At 50.1% G+C, this 18,916-nt stretch overlaps 6 protein-coding genes across 6 annotated transcripts; 3 read left to right on the top strand and 3 right to left on the bottom strand.

The window, feature by feature from the left end:
* Positions 1-322: 322 nt before the first annotated feature.
* BO88DRAFT_376350 (GPI anchored protein) lies at positions 323-1,835 on the top strand. Its single transcript, XM_025704365.1, has 3 exons — positions 323-570; positions 641-859; positions 943-1,835. Exons 1-3 carry the CDS (start codon positions 436-438, stop codon positions 1,669-1,671), a joined length of 1,083 nt encoding a protein of 360 aa, XP_025557245.1. The 5' UTR covers positions 323-435; the 3' UTR covers positions 1,672-1,835.
* Positions 1,836-2,540: 705 nt separating this feature from the next.
* On the bottom strand, positions 2,541-5,202 carry BO88DRAFT_353317 (putative nuclear localization protein; the record flags this gene model as incomplete). The annotated part of the gene is made up of 3 exons (XM_025703631.1): positions 2,541-4,462; positions 4,672-4,812; positions 5,100-5,202. The coding sequence occupies 3 exons, from the start codon at positions 5,200-5,202 to the stop codon at positions 2,541-2,543; spliced, it is 2,166 nt and encodes a 721-aa protein (XP_025557246.1).
* Positions 5,203-8,158: 2,956 nt separating this feature from the next.
* Positions 8,159-10,038, top strand: BO88DRAFT_430478 (uncharacterized protein; the record flags this gene model as incomplete). Its single annotated transcript, XM_025709253.1, has 10 exons — positions 8,159-8,176; positions 8,229-8,520; positions 8,595-8,661; positions 8,833-8,911; positions 8,944-9,140; positions 9,202-9,264; positions 9,514-9,614; positions 9,722-9,781; positions 9,894-9,920; positions 9,980-10,038. 10 exons carry the CDS (start codon positions 8,159-8,161, stop codon positions 10,036-10,038), a joined length of 963 nt encoding a protein of 320 aa, XP_025557247.1.
* A 1,794-nt stretch (positions 10,039-11,832) lies between these two features.
* On the bottom strand, positions 11,833-12,351 carry BO88DRAFT_409241 (uncharacterized protein). The gene has a single exon (XM_025707906.1). The coding sequence runs from the start codon at positions 12,199-12,201 to the stop codon at positions 11,938-11,940; it is 264 nt and encodes an 87-aa protein (XP_025557248.1). The 5' UTR covers positions 12,202-12,351; the 3' UTR covers positions 11,833-11,937.
* A 3,276-nt stretch (positions 12,352-15,627) lies between these two features.
* On the bottom strand, positions 15,628-16,426 carry BO88DRAFT_430480 (uncharacterized protein; the record flags this gene model as incomplete). Its single annotated transcript, XM_025709254.1, has 4 exons — positions 15,628-15,698; positions 15,732-16,236; positions 16,278-16,302; positions 16,344-16,426. 4 exons carry the CDS (start codon positions 16,424-16,426, stop codon positions 15,628-15,630), a joined length of 684 nt encoding a protein of 227 aa, XP_025557249.1.
* A 615-nt stretch (positions 16,427-17,041) lies between these two features.
* Positions 17,042-17,641, top strand: BO88DRAFT_353324 (uncharacterized protein; the record flags this gene model as incomplete). Its single annotated transcript, XM_025703632.1, has 1 exon — positions 17,042-17,641. The coding sequence occupies one exon, from the start codon at positions 17,042-17,044 to the stop codon at positions 17,639-17,641; it is 600 nt and encodes a 199-aa protein (XP_025557250.1).
* Positions 17,642-18,916: the final 1,275 nt, after the last annotated feature.

The raw sequence follows: 18,916 nt of genomic DNA on the forward strand, positions 1-18,916 counted from the left end.
ATATAGCATGTGGGCTTTGGGAAGCGGCTGCTTTTTCTTTCATTCTTGGACTTACTGGAGGCCTGTTTGGGTCACGTATCTACTGCCATACCACCACTACTACATACTGTAATACAACTAATAAGGACGGGCGATGACTGCAAAGCATTGCCGTCTGGCTTCATTGGAATTTTTCTCCCTTTCCATCTTTCTTGACTCAATTAATTTATTAATGTCTTGGCTTGCTTCCAAGCCGGTTAGCTGTCCGACCACCCAGCACGTGCGGCACTGGTAGGTGTTTAGCCGTCTGCCAACCATGCCATGTCCATCGGCAACAATCATGCAGACATGTCGGCACTCCACCTTGTGCTATATAACAGCCCTCTCCAGCTGAGAGATACTTTGCTATCCCGCAGCTTCAGCACATAGTCCTACAGTGACTGATTCCTCTTTACAATGAAGCTCTCCAGCATAGCACCACTCGCCATAGCTCTCACAGCCACCGCGCAAGCCTCCTACATCAACTACACCACCGTGACCGGCTATTTTCTTCAAGACGAGGCCTCCACCGACGCATCCACATTCGACTATGTACCACCCCATTCCCCTCCCTTTAATCTTCCCTCTTTTTAACCCACTGTTATTCTAATGATATGACCAGACAACCACCAACTTCGGCCTCATCAACCGCACCTACCCCTCCGACAACCACAATGACAATGACAACCTACTAACCCAATGGGAACGCTTCCACCACCACATCACCACCCTAAACCACCACTCCCCACCAACCGTCTCCTACAAAGTCCTCTTCCTCGGCCGCCACGGCGAGGGATACCATAACGCCGCAGAATCCTACTACGGCACGCCCGCCTGGAATGTATGTCCCTCATACCCTATCCCCTCATCCCCACATCATCCTTCCCCGCACCCATCACTAACCCCCCAACCCAATCCTACCAGTGCTACTACTCCCTCCTAACCGGCAACTCCACCACAACCTGGTATGACGCCGACCTCACCCCAACCGGAATCCAACAAGCCCAAATCGCCCACTCCTTTTGGTCACACCAGATAGAGACACAGAGGATCCACACACCAGATACCTACTTCGTCAGCCCGCTCCTCCGCGCCCTGCACACAGCAAACATCACATTCTCTGATCTGCCCCTACAACCATCATCCTCTCCATTCACGCCAGTGATAAAGGAGTTCTTCCGCGAGAGTGTCTCCCTGCATACGTGCGATCATCGACACAACGCCACGTACATCCATTCACTCTATCCCGAGTGGACGTTCGAGAACGGGTTCAGTGAAGAGGATAGGATGTGGGATGGGGTGAGGGCGGAGACTAACGGGGCGCAGGATGTGAGGAGTAAGGTTGCGCTTGATGAGGTGTTTGCAGGGGATGATGGGGTGGGGATGTTTGTGAGTGTGACGAGTCATTCGGGGGAGATTGCGAGTTTGTTGAGGGTGATGGGGCATAGGGAGTTTGGGCTGAGGACGGGGAGTGTTTTGCCGGTTTTGGTGAGGGGGGAGATTGTGGGGGATAGTTTGCCGTCCCCTGCTGAGGTGAAGTGGGAGACGAGTGCGCATTGTACGGCGCCGCCGGTTACGTCTGTTAGTTCGGGGTGTGTGTGTGCTTCTTCGGCGGTGCCGGTGACGACGCCGTTGGTTACTCTTGCTAGTTAGTATGACTGGTAAAAGTGGGATGGGGTGGGGTGTAAGGATACTCTGTATATAGGCAGTTTGACTCTTACGATTGGACTGTTACAGACAGTAGGTGTACATAGCATAGCCGTAGTTGATAGTCATCTACAAGGAACAAGGTGGTTGTCGAGGGTTTGTCAAATTATAGCCCCCTAGTGTGCAACCGCGTTTGATCTGCATAAGCATAAAGACAGCATCGAGAGTATCACGATAGCAGCAACTGGACAGGAGGGGTGTGGTTCCATGTGTAAGTACTGAAGGAAATGTAAAGCCAGGAGTAATAGTGATGGGTACCCAAAATGTAACATCAGTGGGGTGTCGCAGCAAGTGGGGAAGTGCAGATAGAAAGATTCCCGATGCTAAGAAAGTAAAAGACACGGAAGAATGATAACTGTAACATGGACTGTTGTAATACGCCGACCAACAGAACGAAACATTCACCGCCATACCATCTGACCGTCCCTCTATCATGGACATATGAAAAATGCACAACACTCATAACTGCACATCGAACAACATTCTTCAGGCCTCCCGACGAAACAACAAGTCAAGGGCGGAAAAATCAACAAGGCACATAACTGACCGGGTATAACAGAGGGTATAAGAAGAAAACGCGTGCAGATTATCATTAGCCATCATCCTTGAGACAAGGATAATATACAGCATCAATGAAAAGGGTATGACGGGAAGATGCGAGTAACTGATCTCAAAGCAAGTGGATAAGACCCACAGTATAAGAAAGACGAAATGAAGATAACAAGTCAAACGGGCATCTCTTTTCATAGATCAACATCACCAGATCACCGCAACGCCGAATGGCATATGCCGGCCATCGCCATCTCATTTTGCTTCTAGTAACCGGACCATCCCAGAGGAGTCCCGGACTGGCCGGGTTGCGGGTGACCGGGTTGCATGGGGCCAGCCGGAGGCCACCCCGGCATAGCACCGCCAGCGCTCATTCCCATGGCCAATCCAGGCTGCTGGGGAGTGCCCGCCATGAACTGCTGACCTCCAGGACCCTGTGTCGAAGGATACATGCCTCTGGCGGCAGTCACTGCTGGATACGGTGCAGCCGTGACACCAGGGAAACCCATCGATGCCATGGGCTGTTGTTGAGGCGCCTGCTGAGGATGCATGGGAAAGTTCTGAGGCATCGGCGGCGCCGAAGGCCGGGGCTGATTCCGAGGCGACTGCGAGTGCTGCTGCTGCTGCTGCGGCATGGAGTGGGCGAGCGGCGACGGTGACTGCTGCGTATGCATTTGCGACGGGAACTGGGGCATGCCGACGCCCTGAGGACCAGCGGCAGAGAGTGGAGATGGTTGCGGCTGGGGTGGTGGTTGTCCCCACATCTGTTGCGCCTGAGAGGGATATCCGTAAGGTCCAGGCGGCTGAGGCGTCCCGGCAGCCATGGCAGGATTAGACCTTTGGTGCATCAACTCGGGCCGAACGGGGGGAACGCCCCGAACAGGGGACTGTGCGACAGGTGGCTGCTGATGAGCCGCAGGTTGCTGGAAACCTGACTGGCCAGGCATGATCGGTGCCTGATGGGAAAGCATGGGCTGCTGCGACTGAGCTGCATTCATCATTCCCGTGGAAGCCATCTGTGGCGACTGCAAGGGCTGTGATACGGACGGTGTCGAATCCAGTTGACCAGGCTGTGACTGCGCCGCAGAAACAGGCACCTCCCGTTGCTTGGCGTAAAAGTCGTCCAAACCCTTCTGGCGATAACTCCGTTGTGACGTTAGGATTTTGTTAAACTCGGCCGTGTGTGAAGCCTGGTTGAGGATTTCAGCGGCCGAGCTGGGTTGAATGCGATCCTGGAAAGGCTGTCCCGTCAATTCCTGGCGCGGGCGAGGCATGCTGTTATACTCCCGCAGCCGGGGATCATCGGTGGTGGTGGCCATGTGGATCATAGGGAGTGGCGGCGCAAGAGAAACCGAGGACGGCGGACCAAGAGGCAGACTACCTGGCACAGATTCCAGCGCATTGCTGTAGATGACATCGCCATGAGTGAGGGTGGGTAGAAAGTTGGCTGCGCCCGCAGCTTCTGCTGCCGCCGCATCCCGGGCTTTCGCGCCGCCGGGTCGTTTCTCACCAGCCAAATCATCCTCCGTGAATCCTTGTTTCCGTGCTTTGCTTTCCCAGTAGTCGTCGCGGACGCGCCGCCCATTGACAATGACGCGGCTGCCGAACTGACGGAACATCGACTTGGCCGTCACGATAGCAATCTGGCGCGAACGATACGAGTAAGGTAGAATATCCTGCTGGATGAGATCATCCTTCTCGATCTGACTGGCGATGATCTTGTGCAGCGAACGGTTCTTGTTGAACAAGAGATACGAGTCGCGATAACCCAGCACCCTTGCGCATTCGGTCGCAAGCATGAAAAGCTTGTTCCCACGCAGAGGAACGCGGAACGTGCGACACTTGTACTCTCGGCCTCCTTGAGGGTAGCCCATGGCATCCACCTTCTTTTCACCTGCCTCGTCGAATTCCTTGGGAATGTATTCGTCGCCCTCTTCGTTCAGCTGGTCGGTCGTATGATCCCGGACGGTAGGCAGGGCCTTGACGAGCGTAGACTTGGTCGGCGTAGTCTTATCCGGCGGAGAAGCCTGTGGCGGCGATACATTGACGGCAGCTTGCGCCGGCAGAGGCTGAGTCTGCAACCGGGGCGTCTGAAGGTGAACATTGGAGGAAGTCTGATCGTTGGGGGTTGTCGCAGACGGACGCGGAGTCTTGGGAGGACGGCCTCGTTTCCGACGGCCCTGTTCATCTATTGTTTTGACCGAAGTGGTCCACGCGTCAGCCATCTTGATCGCCAGGCGACGTTATACATGCACGTGGACGGAAGGATAGGAAAAAGCAAAAGCGCGACATTCAGATAGCAGCAACAATAACAACGCGCGAGGGGAACACGAATGCCAAGAAACTCCCATGCTTCCGGAATTCCACGAAGCGAATCGTAAGAGGACTCCGACGCACACATACCGTCGTCATGGTCTCCATCCGCGCGTGCATTCCCGCGCTGGTCTGGGGTTCGACTTCGCTTCACACCACGAGGAGCTATACTCGTTGGGGTCGCAATGCCACCATATGTTGTTGGGGTTGGAAGCACTACGCCGACTAGTAGAAAGCCGTCAGTTCGGAGGCTGTCACGATGGACAAGCAAGAGTGATAGAGAAGTATTTTTGAGCCTCCATGAGCGGCGACAGACAAGCCCACCGTCAAAAGCGCGGCAGCGAATAAGAAACTTGATGTGGGAAAGGGAAAGTAAAAAGGAATGAGAGGAACGAAACAAGGGGGCGGGGGAGGTGTAGTGGAATGGAAATGAACACAAAGACAAGCGAGCGGGGACACAAGCAGGCGAACAGACGAAAAGCTGAAGGAAGAAGAAAGCATCAGTCACATACCATTATTCAGGGCAGCGGGATTGATCGTCCCCGACCCATCAACGAGCTCCCCTCCGATGCCATTCATCGGAGCGGGAACAGAGGATTGAGGAGTGCTGTACATGGCGGGCCAAGGAAGGACGGGAAAGAGGGTGGTGTGGCGTGGTGGGTGGTGGTGATGGAGGGCACCGTCGCAAGGTTGCGGGCGCGTTAGAGACACGCGAAGAAGATCAGGATGCCAAACCGGGAGGGGGGAAGAAGATGGCGACCTGGTTGGCTACTGCGATGAAGGAGGGCGAAGCTGCGACGATGCAAGTGATCCTCGGACAGATAAAAAACGGACGGACCACGGCTCGCATGCAGTGGGAATTTGACTGGTAGGTGGCAGGAAGCGGATCAGCGGAAAGGTTTGAGCAAATCGGTGCTTTGCAGACTGGGGTGGTGATGGTTTGGGGGGAAGCGAAGTTCAGATCATGAAGGCGGTGAAGGGGGATAGTAAAATGAATGAGAACGACAAGCAGGCAGGCAGGCAGACAACAGACACGCAGCGCACGGTCGGTAAAAAGAGGAACAAATCTAGATAAAGCCAGAGCAGGGAAGTGATAGAAGGGATAGAAGGGAACAACAAACACCGTCACAGAGTAGAACAAGGTACAAGACAATAAGCTGCAGAGAAAGCACAGTGTTGATGGGTGTATGGGTATGGGTGTATGGGAGAGAGAGTGAATGTGGCTGGTGAGGGAAGGGAAAGCTAGTATTGCCAGGACCACCGACGGCGCCACATGAGGCTGTGAACTCCTCCTCCTCTTCTCTGGTCCCCTTCACGATCGATCGATCGGGTTATCCCAAGGTTTCCCTGTCTGCAGAAAAGCAGCGTCACCCACTAAAAAGAACTAGCAGCGGGCGGTTACTATGCCGGAGACAGGGAGATGGGCAGTGGATGATTCACAGCGTGCCGCCGATGGAACCGATCAGTGGGGACCGTTGACGGGGGGAGTTAAGCTATGTGTGACCGGCCGCCTGTGAGTCTGTGGTGTGTGCGTGGGTAATGAAGTGGTGTGTGTATGTGAGTAGTATGTGAGTGTAAGTTGGGAGAGGGGGCGGGTTGTGCGTGCGTGCGTGTGCCAGACCCGGTCGCAGTTGTCGATTGGGTTAGAACCACGACGGACAGGACAGGGCAGAGCAGTGGGGTGGGGAAGAAAGTTGGAGACTCGACTGGGAAGGGGGAAATGGAGGGGAAGGAGGGAGGGGGAGAGGCGCACCAGGAAAATTAGAAAGCAGTAACAAGAGATGGAGAGTATGGATAGGATGGGATGATGATGATTGATGATTGATGATGATGAAAGGAAAAGTGAAAGAAGGATTTAGTTCGAGAAGGGGAGGGGGTGGAGAGTGTAGGAGTGGGTGTAGGAAAGGGAAAGGTGGGTGGAGGAGGGAGGATTTGGTGAAAGGAACGGGAGACTTGGATTCGAAGAGAAGAAACACAAGAACAAGAAAAGCGAAGGAAAAAGGGAGGGGGGGAACAGCGCCAGGCAATAATCCCGGAGTGGAAACACCGGGCGATAGGAAATCCAAAACTGGGGAGGGGAAATGAAGGCGGGAGGCGGCGCCACAGCCCTCCTGATTGGCTGTTGCTGCTCGGGTCACGATATGTTCCCAGTCCAAATCGGGGATCGTCGCCGCAACACCACCGAAACACAACAGATAGTTGCAGATTCGCAGTGGATGAAGAAAAGACCACAATAAATCGCAACAACAACAAATAAGAATCCAAAGAGAAAGAGATCAACGAAAAGGAAAAAAAAAAAAAAAAAACAATAGCAGAAAAAAGAAGCGCAAAACCCCAAAGATCTAATCACTTACAGGATTCTTCACGAACCTTCGACACAGCAGCAACGACGATCAATACGCCGTCGTCCTCAGACCGACTCACTCACTGACCTCCCGAGTCCAGGCTCGATTTCGTTAGCTGAACCCAGATACTACTACTTCTGCTGCTGCTTTGCGATGCGGCCGGCATGTGGATAGTGGATGGCCGGGTAGCGCGGACGCACGTCCGGAGGACCAAGCAACTTAGTCGGAAGATAGTCCAGGCGACACTGGACTGGACCCCTGCACGTCTGGCGCCCCGATCCTCCGATTTGGTGGCAGCTCGGCAGCTGCAGTGTTGCTGAAATTTAAAAATAAGAAAAAGGCAACAAAAACAAGAAAGACCAAGAAAAAGAGCCTTCAGACTCGCGGAAAATACTCGCGACGAAGACGAATCGGAGTGGACTGAGAAGCGGCCCGCGTACGCAACTGCAGCAAAAGAGAAGGCAGAGTGCTGCTGCTGCTGCTGCTGCTGCTGCTGATAACGGGACTGTGTACACGGTAAAACAGATCGCGATCGATTGCGCGGTTAAGCCTGGGATGATGGAATCCCGACCGGGGAATGTCCTATCACAACTTCAGGTAATAAGTTCCTCCAATGAGACAATGTTTGTCTGTGGAATCAATCACCGGCAAAACTGAAACGGCAGGGGAATGTTACGGAGCGCCCTGCGTAGAGTGAGGAATTCCTGATATTAGTCCAGCTCAGGCAGCCTAAAACCCCACCCAAAAAAGCAATATATCTCAACCACAATAATCTCAATCAACAACCAACAATAATTGTCTCGCTGGCTGGAACTGAGAACCAGGGCGGGGCAATCCTTGGATCGAGAGCCGGAGACAGCCGCCGCTGGGGCCGAGAGCAAAAAGCGATAGTAAAGTAAATACGGAAAAAGGTGGTCAGCCTCGGTGATAGGGTTCCGCAATCCGAACTCAACCTCCCTGTAATCTGTATGTCCGCCTGGTTCGATCTAAATTCTTCTGGACTGGACTGGACTGGACCGGCGTGTGCACACTGCACAGCAACAGACCATACACGAGGCGCGATAGCAAGGGCAGCGCTGAATTGAAATTAACTATCAAGCTGCTTTCCGGGGATGGCGGGAAGTGGTTGGCCCTGGATTGATTGGCCGGACTTTAAAGAAGCTGGAATAAAAGCACATGAAAATTACCCGAATAGGCTGGTCTTCCTAGTGGGTTGTCGGGAGTAGATGCGCGGCGGATACGCGGTGCCAAACCTGGCAACGAGAGCGACAGACAGACAGACAGACAGAACTGAAGAAGGCTGCGCGGCGTGGACGAATCATCCAGCACACCGGGCCAACTGCTATCGTCAGGGCTGCCAATCGTCAGCGACAGCGCCGGATGGTGAAGGATTTCAGTCCTGCTCTTTGGTCAGTTCCAGGCCAACTAGTACTAGCTTTCTCGACTGCTGCACGTTTTGTTCCGAGGTTAGACGGGAGTTCAAGCCTTTGTCTGGCTGTCTGCAAGAAGACCAACCCCGTCGACTACCACGCAACTCCTTTGGACTTACTAAAAAGACAACTGGATCGCCCGGAAGATCCCCTCCCCGGTCAAAGAAGGCAGAACCCTGCGGGGAACACCTATCTAATCCTTGGAGTGGCTTGATGGATGAGGATGATGGAGGGGGCCGAAATTCGGAGGGAATGACTCGTCAGATGGAGGGGGGTGCGAGCGTGCTTGAGCGCGCGAGGTGAAGAAACGGGCAGGAGAGGGGCAGAAGAAAAGAGAGAAGAGCAGCAAAAGGAATCTGTTGTGTATATGTATATACCTACTTGGGGTTGGTACTTACTAGGCTTTCTGGATGAGGGATGAGGAAGATCCACCGGGTCAGACAGTCATTTACTCAGTCTCTCTCTCCCAGACCTGCCCTGAATTACATACAGACAACGTTGGAGCCGGAGTGCCGATGGACGGATGAATTTCCTGCAGCATACACAGTGGTATCTATCTAGTATCTAGACCTTCTACCCAGGCCGATGAGATCTCTTCCCAAGACTATTCCGGCAGCTCTACGATACTGACTCGAAGGGAGAGAAACAGGCAGAGTTTCCTGATTGGGGCAGGGTCTCTGATGGCATCTGGCGCCATTCCCGTTCAGGACCAATCACCAGACAGGCGCTTCTCCTCGCTTTTGATTGCCTCGAGCCAAAGTCTGTCCGGTCCCGTCAGGTATTGTCACTGCCTGGTATCTGGCCCGGTGACGAATCATTTCATGCTCATGGCTGTTGAGGTACCTTCGAATGACTCCCCCAGATGAATGGAGACTTGGTCATATTCCTGTGGCGATCAAACTGTGGAATATCTCATTCCTACAGAAAACATTGATGGTGTTTTCCCTCCCAGATACCAGTGAGTGTTGATGCATACTCCCGTCTGCACGAAGTAAGCGCAATGCCTCCCCGGATGAAACCCCCAACGAGGCAGCCATCGAACTAACTCCCAACCGCAAAACAAGAAACAGCCTCAGAGGTAGGGGAGTCCCTGTCTGCAATCACTGTTATATTTAGGCTTTGTGCAACCGGACGAAAGCTTTTTTCACTAGAAAGCTCCATGTTGAGTTCGTCTGTCTGGGAAACGACTGGCCAGAGAGCTCGAGCACACCCAGCGCCAGTAAGCAAGCAGTGGAGATAGTAGGGCGCCCTTGTTGCTGTTGTGTCCAGGAACTCCTGCGTGATCATCAGCAGAACGAGGCAACAAACTGGTATACTTTCTGTTTATCTTTTTTGACTCATTCGGTAGGGTTACGCCAGTCATGCAGAATGCAATCGGAACAATCCCAGGCCGGAGTCCAGTCATCTCCGACCACAACGGTTACATTTGATAATGCCCATTGACCGAGGGCTTGTAGCCGACCATGGATCGACTCCAGGAATTCAGTCCTTCCCGTGCTGCGACTGCTGAGACTGAACGGTCATTGCTCAGGAACTGTCATCATTCCTGTGGCTTCGAGTGTTTGATCCTTGGGACTTCAGCGCCAAAGGGGGCACGAGGCACGGAGAGTGGTGGAGGGGGAAAGCAGAGGGCAGATGACCCAGTCGGACTGGAAGGTCACGAGCGCGGGCGCTAGGGTCGATCAGGGACCGTGCGTCATGCCGACCGTAACTTTACCGTTCAGTCACTTTGGTATCTTCTCTTGCCTTCCGGGGCCAACCTTCATCCATACTTACTCTAGGGCCAGATGCATCATATCGCATAGGATGGCAACATAAATTACTTGCTATCAGTAGATATGGATCGATTCGATGCATGCAACATACAAAGCACATATCAACAAAGTTTGAGACTAACCAAAACATCTCCATCTCCATCCCCACCCCTACCGAGGCCCTCTCTCACTCGCTCACAAATCGATTCCTCAGAAGTGGCAAAAAGTACGTACTCTATCCCCCGTAAACAGCAATAGATAACCTAGAAAGAATAACTGACTCGACTCAGAGCAACCCAACCACCACAAACCCCAGATCTCCTACCCATGACCAACACATCGGGAACCATGCATAGCCGTCCAGTCCAAACCTCAATCCTCACGAACGACCATCTTTTAATTATTATCTGCAGCCAGCATCTGTTATTATCAAGTTGCTGCTGTTACTATTGCTCGCCCTGCTATCTGCCATAGGAATCAACCAACACACACGGGTCGGCTCAATTCAAGCTTTCCCGTTTGCATGCAGCGTCACCTTCGTCGCTTCGCACTAACAAGGACCGGAGACATGTAGGGGAATCAACGTACACTAGTAGTTGAGTAGTAACGTTCAAATCAAGAACGGACAGACCAGGCTGCATTACGCCAAGCCCGGCCAAGTCCCTCCAGACAAGGAATTGGCCTTCTGCATGTCATCAGCAGGACACTTTGCCATAGCTCCACTTGCAGATGCTAGCCTTCGAGTAGGAGATAGTGGTATACCTTACGGTATATTCTGTGTGTATTGGATGCGACAGTAGATAGCAATATCTTCATGGCCATAGTTATCTAGCCTAATAATCTATTCAAAATGTGCTATTATCACTGACTGAATAGCATGTAGAGTATACTAATCAACGAACCGGCTGACTTTAATCCGGTTACACACATGCTCATCCCATCCTAACACAGAATATACTACCGTCTATCTACTACTCGTACCACACAATGCTTACCATTACACAAAGTCTTCCACAATGCAGCACAGCATAGCACAGCATAGCCCCCGTTCTTTATACCTCAGTCACTAGACGAGTTACACAAGTCTCATAAAAGGACTCTGATACATTCTAGATTCAGTGCTTAAAAATACTAGCAGACTCAACTTGAACCTTCATGGATTTTATATATTCTTCTACTACTCGGGTTAAATCGAATGTGCTATGGATTCAATATCCCACACTGATTCAAACAATATGATATACATAGCAGAAGAAAATATAACAAGAAAAGCCATAGTCATGAAGAGTAATAGCCTCGAATGATAGTAAGTCCTACCGAATACTAAACCGGTAGCCGGGGTGATGTAGTGATGCTCATTCTATCTGACACCGAAGAAGAATTCTAAAGGTAGGAGGACCCAGTCATATCTATCATAAAAGCAAAGAAGTGGACGTAGATTATGCGCCCACTCTCTTCAAGACTATATCAGAGCAGGGGTGAATTGGGTATATTCAATAACAGACAGAATTCAAGAGATATTATATAAAGCATACAGTTCTTATCCATATCTAACCCCACCACTATTTCCGTATTGAATTCGATAGAAGATTTCAGCGAGCTTTGGGGGGGATTATTCTTTCATATGGAGCCTATTTATCTATATGCGCAGTGACGCTGCACACTGAATTGTGACGTTTATGTAATAATTTATATCATAAAATAACTATTACCTATATCTCAATCATTAAGCTCTGCATAATCAACAGTACCATTGTAGTCTTGACTGATGTAAAATACAACTCTCACTCAATCATTCAAACAGACACTAAATTCATAGGACTAGTCGTGATATAATCTCCACCAAGATGATTTCGAGTTCACCTCGCTGTGAGAGGAAGAGGAGGAAGATTCAACGGTGATGCGGATGCTTCCCGTTAGAGAAGTGGATCTCTCGTAGCGGTCGAGATGATTTTCGATGTTGCCATGATGCTGAGCCATCGAGTCAGATGGAGGTGGAGATGGAGATAGAGAGGGGTAGAAGTGGGTGCTGGGTTCTTGTCGGATTGGTGGTGATGAGGAAGGAGATGCCGGTGATGGGGACATTTTATTCATCAATTCGGCTATGGTCAATATAAGTGGTTTCTGTAGGTGCCACTGTATGTGGCATATTGTATGATAATTAAAGGTATATGATAATGAGTGTAAAGGGATGCTTGAGATATGTATACTTATGGAGTACTCTGTGGCAAGTAGCAGCAACGTTCAACTTACGTTGAATGAGGTGGAGGCCAGGTTTAAGAAGTAGTTATATAGGGAGAACCAAGGGTAGGAAGGCACTGTTTGCCACTCTACTAGTAATAATTGTTCAAAGCAACATTATTACCTACGTGTAGTATATACGTATTCAAGTAGCTATTTAGCTATCTTGCTATTTAATTATATCGTTATTGATCTATAGAGGTAGTATGTATTATCCTGTGCATGTGGGCATCCCATCATATTGGTAGCTAGATCATGACTGAAGGAACTGTTCCCAAGTCACTGTGGCTCTAGCTGCTGTTGATAGTCCTCATTGAGACTGACACTCCCAGCTACGAGCTTTGCTAAACATGTTATCTATGAAGGCATATCGTGTGGTGCTGATTTATGAGACGTTCTCAAGGGTCAGAGAGCTGCTATAGCTCGAGCTATACAAAGTGATTCATGCAATGGCGGGGATATATAGGCCATCATCCAGTGAATTGTGAAAGGCCTGATTTCTTTGCTATTCAAAAGTGCATAGTAAGTACGAGACCATCAGGAATATCATGATTGTCCTTCTACTGAGTTTAGTCAAAAGTCGGTCGTTGTAGCACCGTAAGGCCCAATTTATCTTATATCCACGGCGTGGAAGTGATAAGTTTACTATCAACGATATAGATCATGCAAATGAGTTTCAGTAGCTATTACGGTGTCTAATTCAAGTGGCCTAGAGAAAGGTTGGGAAAATCCCCTCGCGCTGGTGGCTATAGTTCTCCGTTCTGTGGCAGAAACGCATCACAGGCATATATGCGCAGGAAGGCATTTGCCTACAAGTTAGTCCACAATGTGTGGTTGTCGTGTAATAGCTGCTTCAGTACACCTACATCGGGCCATTGGCATAACGTTGTCTTCTTTCCCTGCTGGGCAATATTCAAGAAATCAGGACAGTTGTCACATCTTGATGATAGGGCATGAAAGAATGCAGGGATGAAATGCCATATTTGTCCGCGGGAGTGTCCGATGACCTGAGGTATGTGCATTCTCAACCTACTCGGCATACCAGACTCTATGAAACTGAAAGAGCTAGCGAAAGAAACTGACATGTAAGGAAAGCAATCTATCGCAAATCACTGTGAGTTCTCGGGCGTGGCTGAGCGAAGCAAATCTAACTGACCGGCCAAGCTCGTAGATCAATCATGCCATATGGCGTGATGTCAAAATGGACGGCAGTACTGCACTGCAATCTACCCGGCGTCCAAAGCGAAGGTAGCTCGTACCTCTGAGCTAAGCGGTCACATACAGACAGACAAACCACCCGTCCTATTTGCACGTAAAACTAGGCTTCAAAACGCATCTAATCATGTTAGCCAGGCTGTTGAAGGCAAGGACGCCACGTAATGTCGCTGTTGTTCGCAGACCACGCACACCGACAAGGGTGAATTTCTCCGCGCATGCTGACAAGTACACCGTTTAAAGCAAGACTGACATTCCAATGAGAACACCTTTATCGTGCCATTCGAAGGGTAGTCTTATCAGTGTCGGGAAAAGACCATCTGGTGTTAATTGAACCAATTTGCAGAGGGTACCGCCTTATGGCACCTTGGCGACATGAGCGTAGATTCACTGATATTATGCCCTGCACCAAGCATGGTCTCCCGATGCCTGCCCTCTTAGCTACATTTTCCACCAATGCTCACCAGCTCAACTAGGCCAAGATCTAGATGCTGGATGCTGCATATCAGACAAGCAATATTGGGTCTGAAAGTATGACAACATAGCGCACATTGCTAATCTAGCCAGACCACTGCGTCAACCAGCACTTTAGCTCTGCATTCATCGACCGGTCTGCAGCAATTGAAGTCATGAGTCAATATGAAACCACCGAACGGTACGTAGGCTGAATCCCACGTCAGAATATCCACACCAACAGCGTATACACTAAATCCGTTGTGCTTTGTTAGCAGAAATGGTATTCGGCTAGCAATCTTCATCGCGAAGGATCTTTCACTGGGCAATGAAGCTCTCAGATAAGCCCACCATGACCTCAGCACATGTCGTGGTTCGACACAAACATCATGACGAAGACCACTTGTTTCGGAGAGGCGAATTGACGAAGCACCACCGATGAATGACACAATCATCTCACGATCGACGCTATTGATGCAGGACCAATAGAATCACCACGAAGTACCCCGTAGCAGCCCCGTTATCAGGAGAGCTTAACTGAACGACATCCGTCATCACCCACGAGAATTTCCCGGGGTCAAGTGGCGGGAACAAACGGGACGTACCCATCCGGCCCTCACTCGATAGAATGACATTGATGGGAGTGCACTGGCCAACCCTCGGCTATCATGATACCTTGACTCGTCTCTCGCGAAGAGGGTTCCCCCGGTTTCGGGACTATGAGTCACTGGCCTTGTGTTGTCGGGGAAGTCAGTCCCGAAGCTATTTACCCCAGATGGAGAAGAGCTGGAGGATGGCCGTTGCAGTTCCGAATCTTCTCCGTATCTACCGAGGTCGGCGGCGGCTAATCAGCAGACCCTCCTGGACACCCGACTATTGATAGATCAACTCCCACTATGGAAGGGCAGCGCGCACAGTCGCAGGCTATCACGTCCGCTAGACGACCCACGGCGGGGCAAAAGTACGGAGAGCAGCGAGCGAGGCAGTGGTAGAAAGGGAAATAGAGCAGAGATAAGCTCAAGCTGTACCAGAGGGTCATTGTGTCATGTCAAGTCAATGGAGAGGACCTCCACAATGAACAATGGATGAAGTCATGAAGGTGATTGTGCCAGGGAAACCAACTGGAGGCGCGAGTCTTGACATCATGGCCGGCGGTGGTCTGGCGGGTTCTCGGCCTTGGAAGGGAAACAGCTTAGTCAGGGCGCGAGGTTGATAGTTCAGCCGCTACACCAGACCGAGCCAAGTTTGATTAGTTTGATTAGTCTGATTTTGTTAGTTTAGTTTCAAGGTGAACTCTTCCTGTTTCCCCGTCCCTCGGGTGACTAACGGAAATAATTTTGCCGTCCCCTCGGTTGCTCAAGAGAAAGAAGGGGAGAACAGTAGATCCGTCGGTGAGAGACGGGGAAGAGTGGGAGAGGGGGGGAACAGCCTTAGACTAGAAGGTCGCCAGATGAATCTGAAACCAACGCGTGTCCAGCTGATCACGCCTTAATAGATTGACGGTTTATTGCTTACGAAGGAATGGATTAATTACTCCGGGCTCCAATCCCCCATACTAAAGGAGGTGATCATGTGCGTTTCCGACTCCACGGTCCACAGCCCTCAAATCCACTTAATCCGGCCTAGTGTTTCCCCTGCAACCCTAACTGCCCAAACCCACACTAATCCCCAATCTGGTCAAGTGTTACTGTGTATAGCATGCGCACTAGTCCCAGATAGTCCACAACCCCGCAAGTCATGGCCAATCAGAGTAACAGGCCCTGTCCATCCCTTACCGTTCCTACTGGTAGGGTGTTCGTCTCCAGATTTCTGGAGCTGCACATGGCTTGGTCGCGTTTGCAATAAACCGTATTGCATCCATCCGACAAAAACTGTGATATGAAGAGAGATCTTGGGGTTGGTTGTGGTTCGTTCGGGGAGCAAGAAGTGTGGTGGTAGCGAGTTGTAGAAGAACAAGGACTGAACTCTGTTTGCGACAAAGGGAGTTACTGGCCGCGAATGGCAAGAAAACGGAGGGCATTTCCCAGGAATCGTGAGGGCAGCCAGACTGGGCGGACGACCCCCGGCGTCGAACATTCCACGGATTGCCGTCAGACCCGGACCCACTGGAAAGGTCAGCTGCCCGACCAGTTTTGCCAGTGGAGTCGAGTCGAGGCCCTTTTCTTTTTTAAAATTTCTGTCCTGCTCGCTGCTCTTTCTCCCTGGTAACGTCTGGGGAGGGGCTTACTGTACACTCTGGCTGACTGACTGACTGGACTGGCGGGACCGGAGTCTTTCCTCTCATTCCCTTTCGGTCACATACCAGAATCTTCTTTTACCTATCATACGCAGATTCCCCCCTCCTCCCCGGAAAGGTTAAAATATGATTGATGTAGAGTGGAAACAAAGTTAAGCGATACATAATAAAAATGAAAAGTCATCCCATCATAGAATCATCACGAGATGGTTGACTACGAAAGAGAAAGAACATGAGAGGGACAGCGTGGGCGGCCACGGTGGACTGACTAACTGACTGACCGATACAGGCAGTACACCATACAGTATACGCTATACAGTAGTAAACTAAATCGTGGTACGAGTCTAGACCCGGGGATCAACCGCTTGCAGAATCTGCCAGATCAGATGGTCACCAGGACGGCTTTCTCTTTTGGGTGTTCCGTCGGTCACGATCCAGCCAAACCCAACCTTTCCAACTCTTCACTCTCTTTCCCCCTTAAGCCTTTTTTCTCCCCTCCACTCGTTTCTTCTTATTCTCCTCTTCTCCTCTTCCTCTTCCCCTCCAGATTCTTATTTCCCCAAACCTTCACCCCCTCCCTCCACCACTGGGCAGTCGCTCCCACTTCTTCTCCAGCTGACTGCCTATTACTATTTACTGCGCCGTATATCTATCACCACCACTCCCATCCATCCAGTCATCCTATAAGCAATTGCTCCAATCCAATTGACTTGACTCATCACCACACTACACCCATTCATACCACATCAGTAGCAATTAGACTACTAGACTGTCATCACAATGGCCGTCACCGCCATCGATATCATGCCCAAAAAGCCCTCCTCATCTCCTCTCTCCTCCAACAACCCCTCCATGAATAAGCGCTTGCCCCCTCTGGCCGACAGGACCTCTCTCTCCTACAAACTCACCACCCTGTCCCGTCAGAAACTCGCCCGGGAGGCCACCGCCCCCGACCCGGACATTCGTCGCTGCCTTGGTCACTTCCGTCTGCACTGTATGTCCATGGAATGGACTCAGAAGGACATGTCGACGCGCATCAACTCGTTCGACCTGGAGGACGACGAGTCCGAGAGTGAGGAGGAGGACCGCGACGATGAAGACAAGAAGGGTCCCGAGGACCGCAAGGATGAGGACCAGGACCGCCAGTCCTCTCACAAGAACAACGAGTCGGCTGAGAAGACCTCGGAGCCTGAGAAGACTACCGTCCAGGTTACCTTCCATGTGTCTGCTCCTGCATCAGCCCCTCAAACATCTACCGACAAAGAAGAGAAGGAGGAGAGCCTCCTCGAGAAGGGTCGCAACTGTCTTGAGAAGACCGTCCAGAGGAAAAACTTCTGGCCTTCTCCGGGCCAGTGCCTGCCTGTGCGCATTGCTGGCTAAATGTCGCTATGATGCGACATATTTCATTCTACCTATCGACATTCTCATCTCCTCGCCACATCCCATCTCACTCTTACAACTCATTTCTTCACCACCTACCACCAACACCACCACACCGAAACACATAATTCTAATAATCCTCTCTCACGATGTCAACGAAATTACGAATCTCTTACCGTCTTAATCTCATTCGCTCATACATACTTGGCGGAGTCAACAAGCGACTCACTGATTGGTTTTACTTTGCTAGCTTGGAGTTGGTGCGAAGGTTAATTAGTATTACTATCATCATCATAACATCATCATCGGAGTTCAACCATGTTAGAAGGATTAAGGAAAGGGAAAGCAAAAAGGAAAGGAACCTTGGAACGGATAACCAACATGTATTTAGTCAAAAGCACAATAAAACCAAAACCTACCATCATATCATATCATTATCTCTATGTCTAAATCTATAGTAATATGTAAGGAAATACATAACCACGTATATACCTCGATCACCCAATGCAACCAAGTAATTACAATCTTCATTCTGCAGACCCAAACCGATCAAAAGTAATTAATCCCAAGCAACTAACCCAGCCAATACTGTAAGTAAATACATAGTAGATAGTTAGTAGTAGTGTATACTAACCCTGCAGGGGTGTATCCCTGCACCTGCATTTGCATCAGCAGCAGCAGCATTAATACCCTACCTTACTTCCCTGTCTGTCTACCTTACCGTCTCGCACTAATTAATCTATCTATCTATCTATAAACAAGTAATTAACCAGTCACGATCCCAGAAACTATCACATATCATGATTACACCCATGTGATTACTATCTATCAGGCACATACATACTTACTATACAGTAATCCTGATACCCAACCATACATACACACACGAAGAAAAAAGAGAAGGGAAAGAAATGTGGCAACGGGTGTATGGGTCCCCAGGTCGCCAGGTCGTACGTATTTTTGGTTCTTACCAGTATGGGACCTGGTTGTTACTAGTACCGACTATCAGAAAAATTAAGCTGTAAAAATACACTGTCTCACCAGGTAGTAAACCTGGCAAGGTCTTGTATTTTTAGAAATTTTGATTGATTCTTCCTAGAAGGTCTGGTAATTACTAATTAAGATTAAAAAAACCTAACCTGGGGAGGTTTGGTTATAGATTACTGTATATATATCAGATTTTATTTATTCCATTTCTATTTTTATATATTAACAATAGTTTTGTATTATAAGTTTATTTTAGAATTACTGATAATATTCTAGATATTATCAGTT

The sequence above is a fragment of the Aspergillus vadensis genome, assembly GCF_003184925.1.
Source record: "Aspergillus vadensis CBS 113365 unplaced genomic scaffold BO88scaffold_41, whole genome shotgun sequence".
NCBI lineage: Eukaryota > Fungi > Ascomycota > Eurotiomycetes > Eurotiales > Aspergillaceae > Aspergillus > Aspergillus vadensis.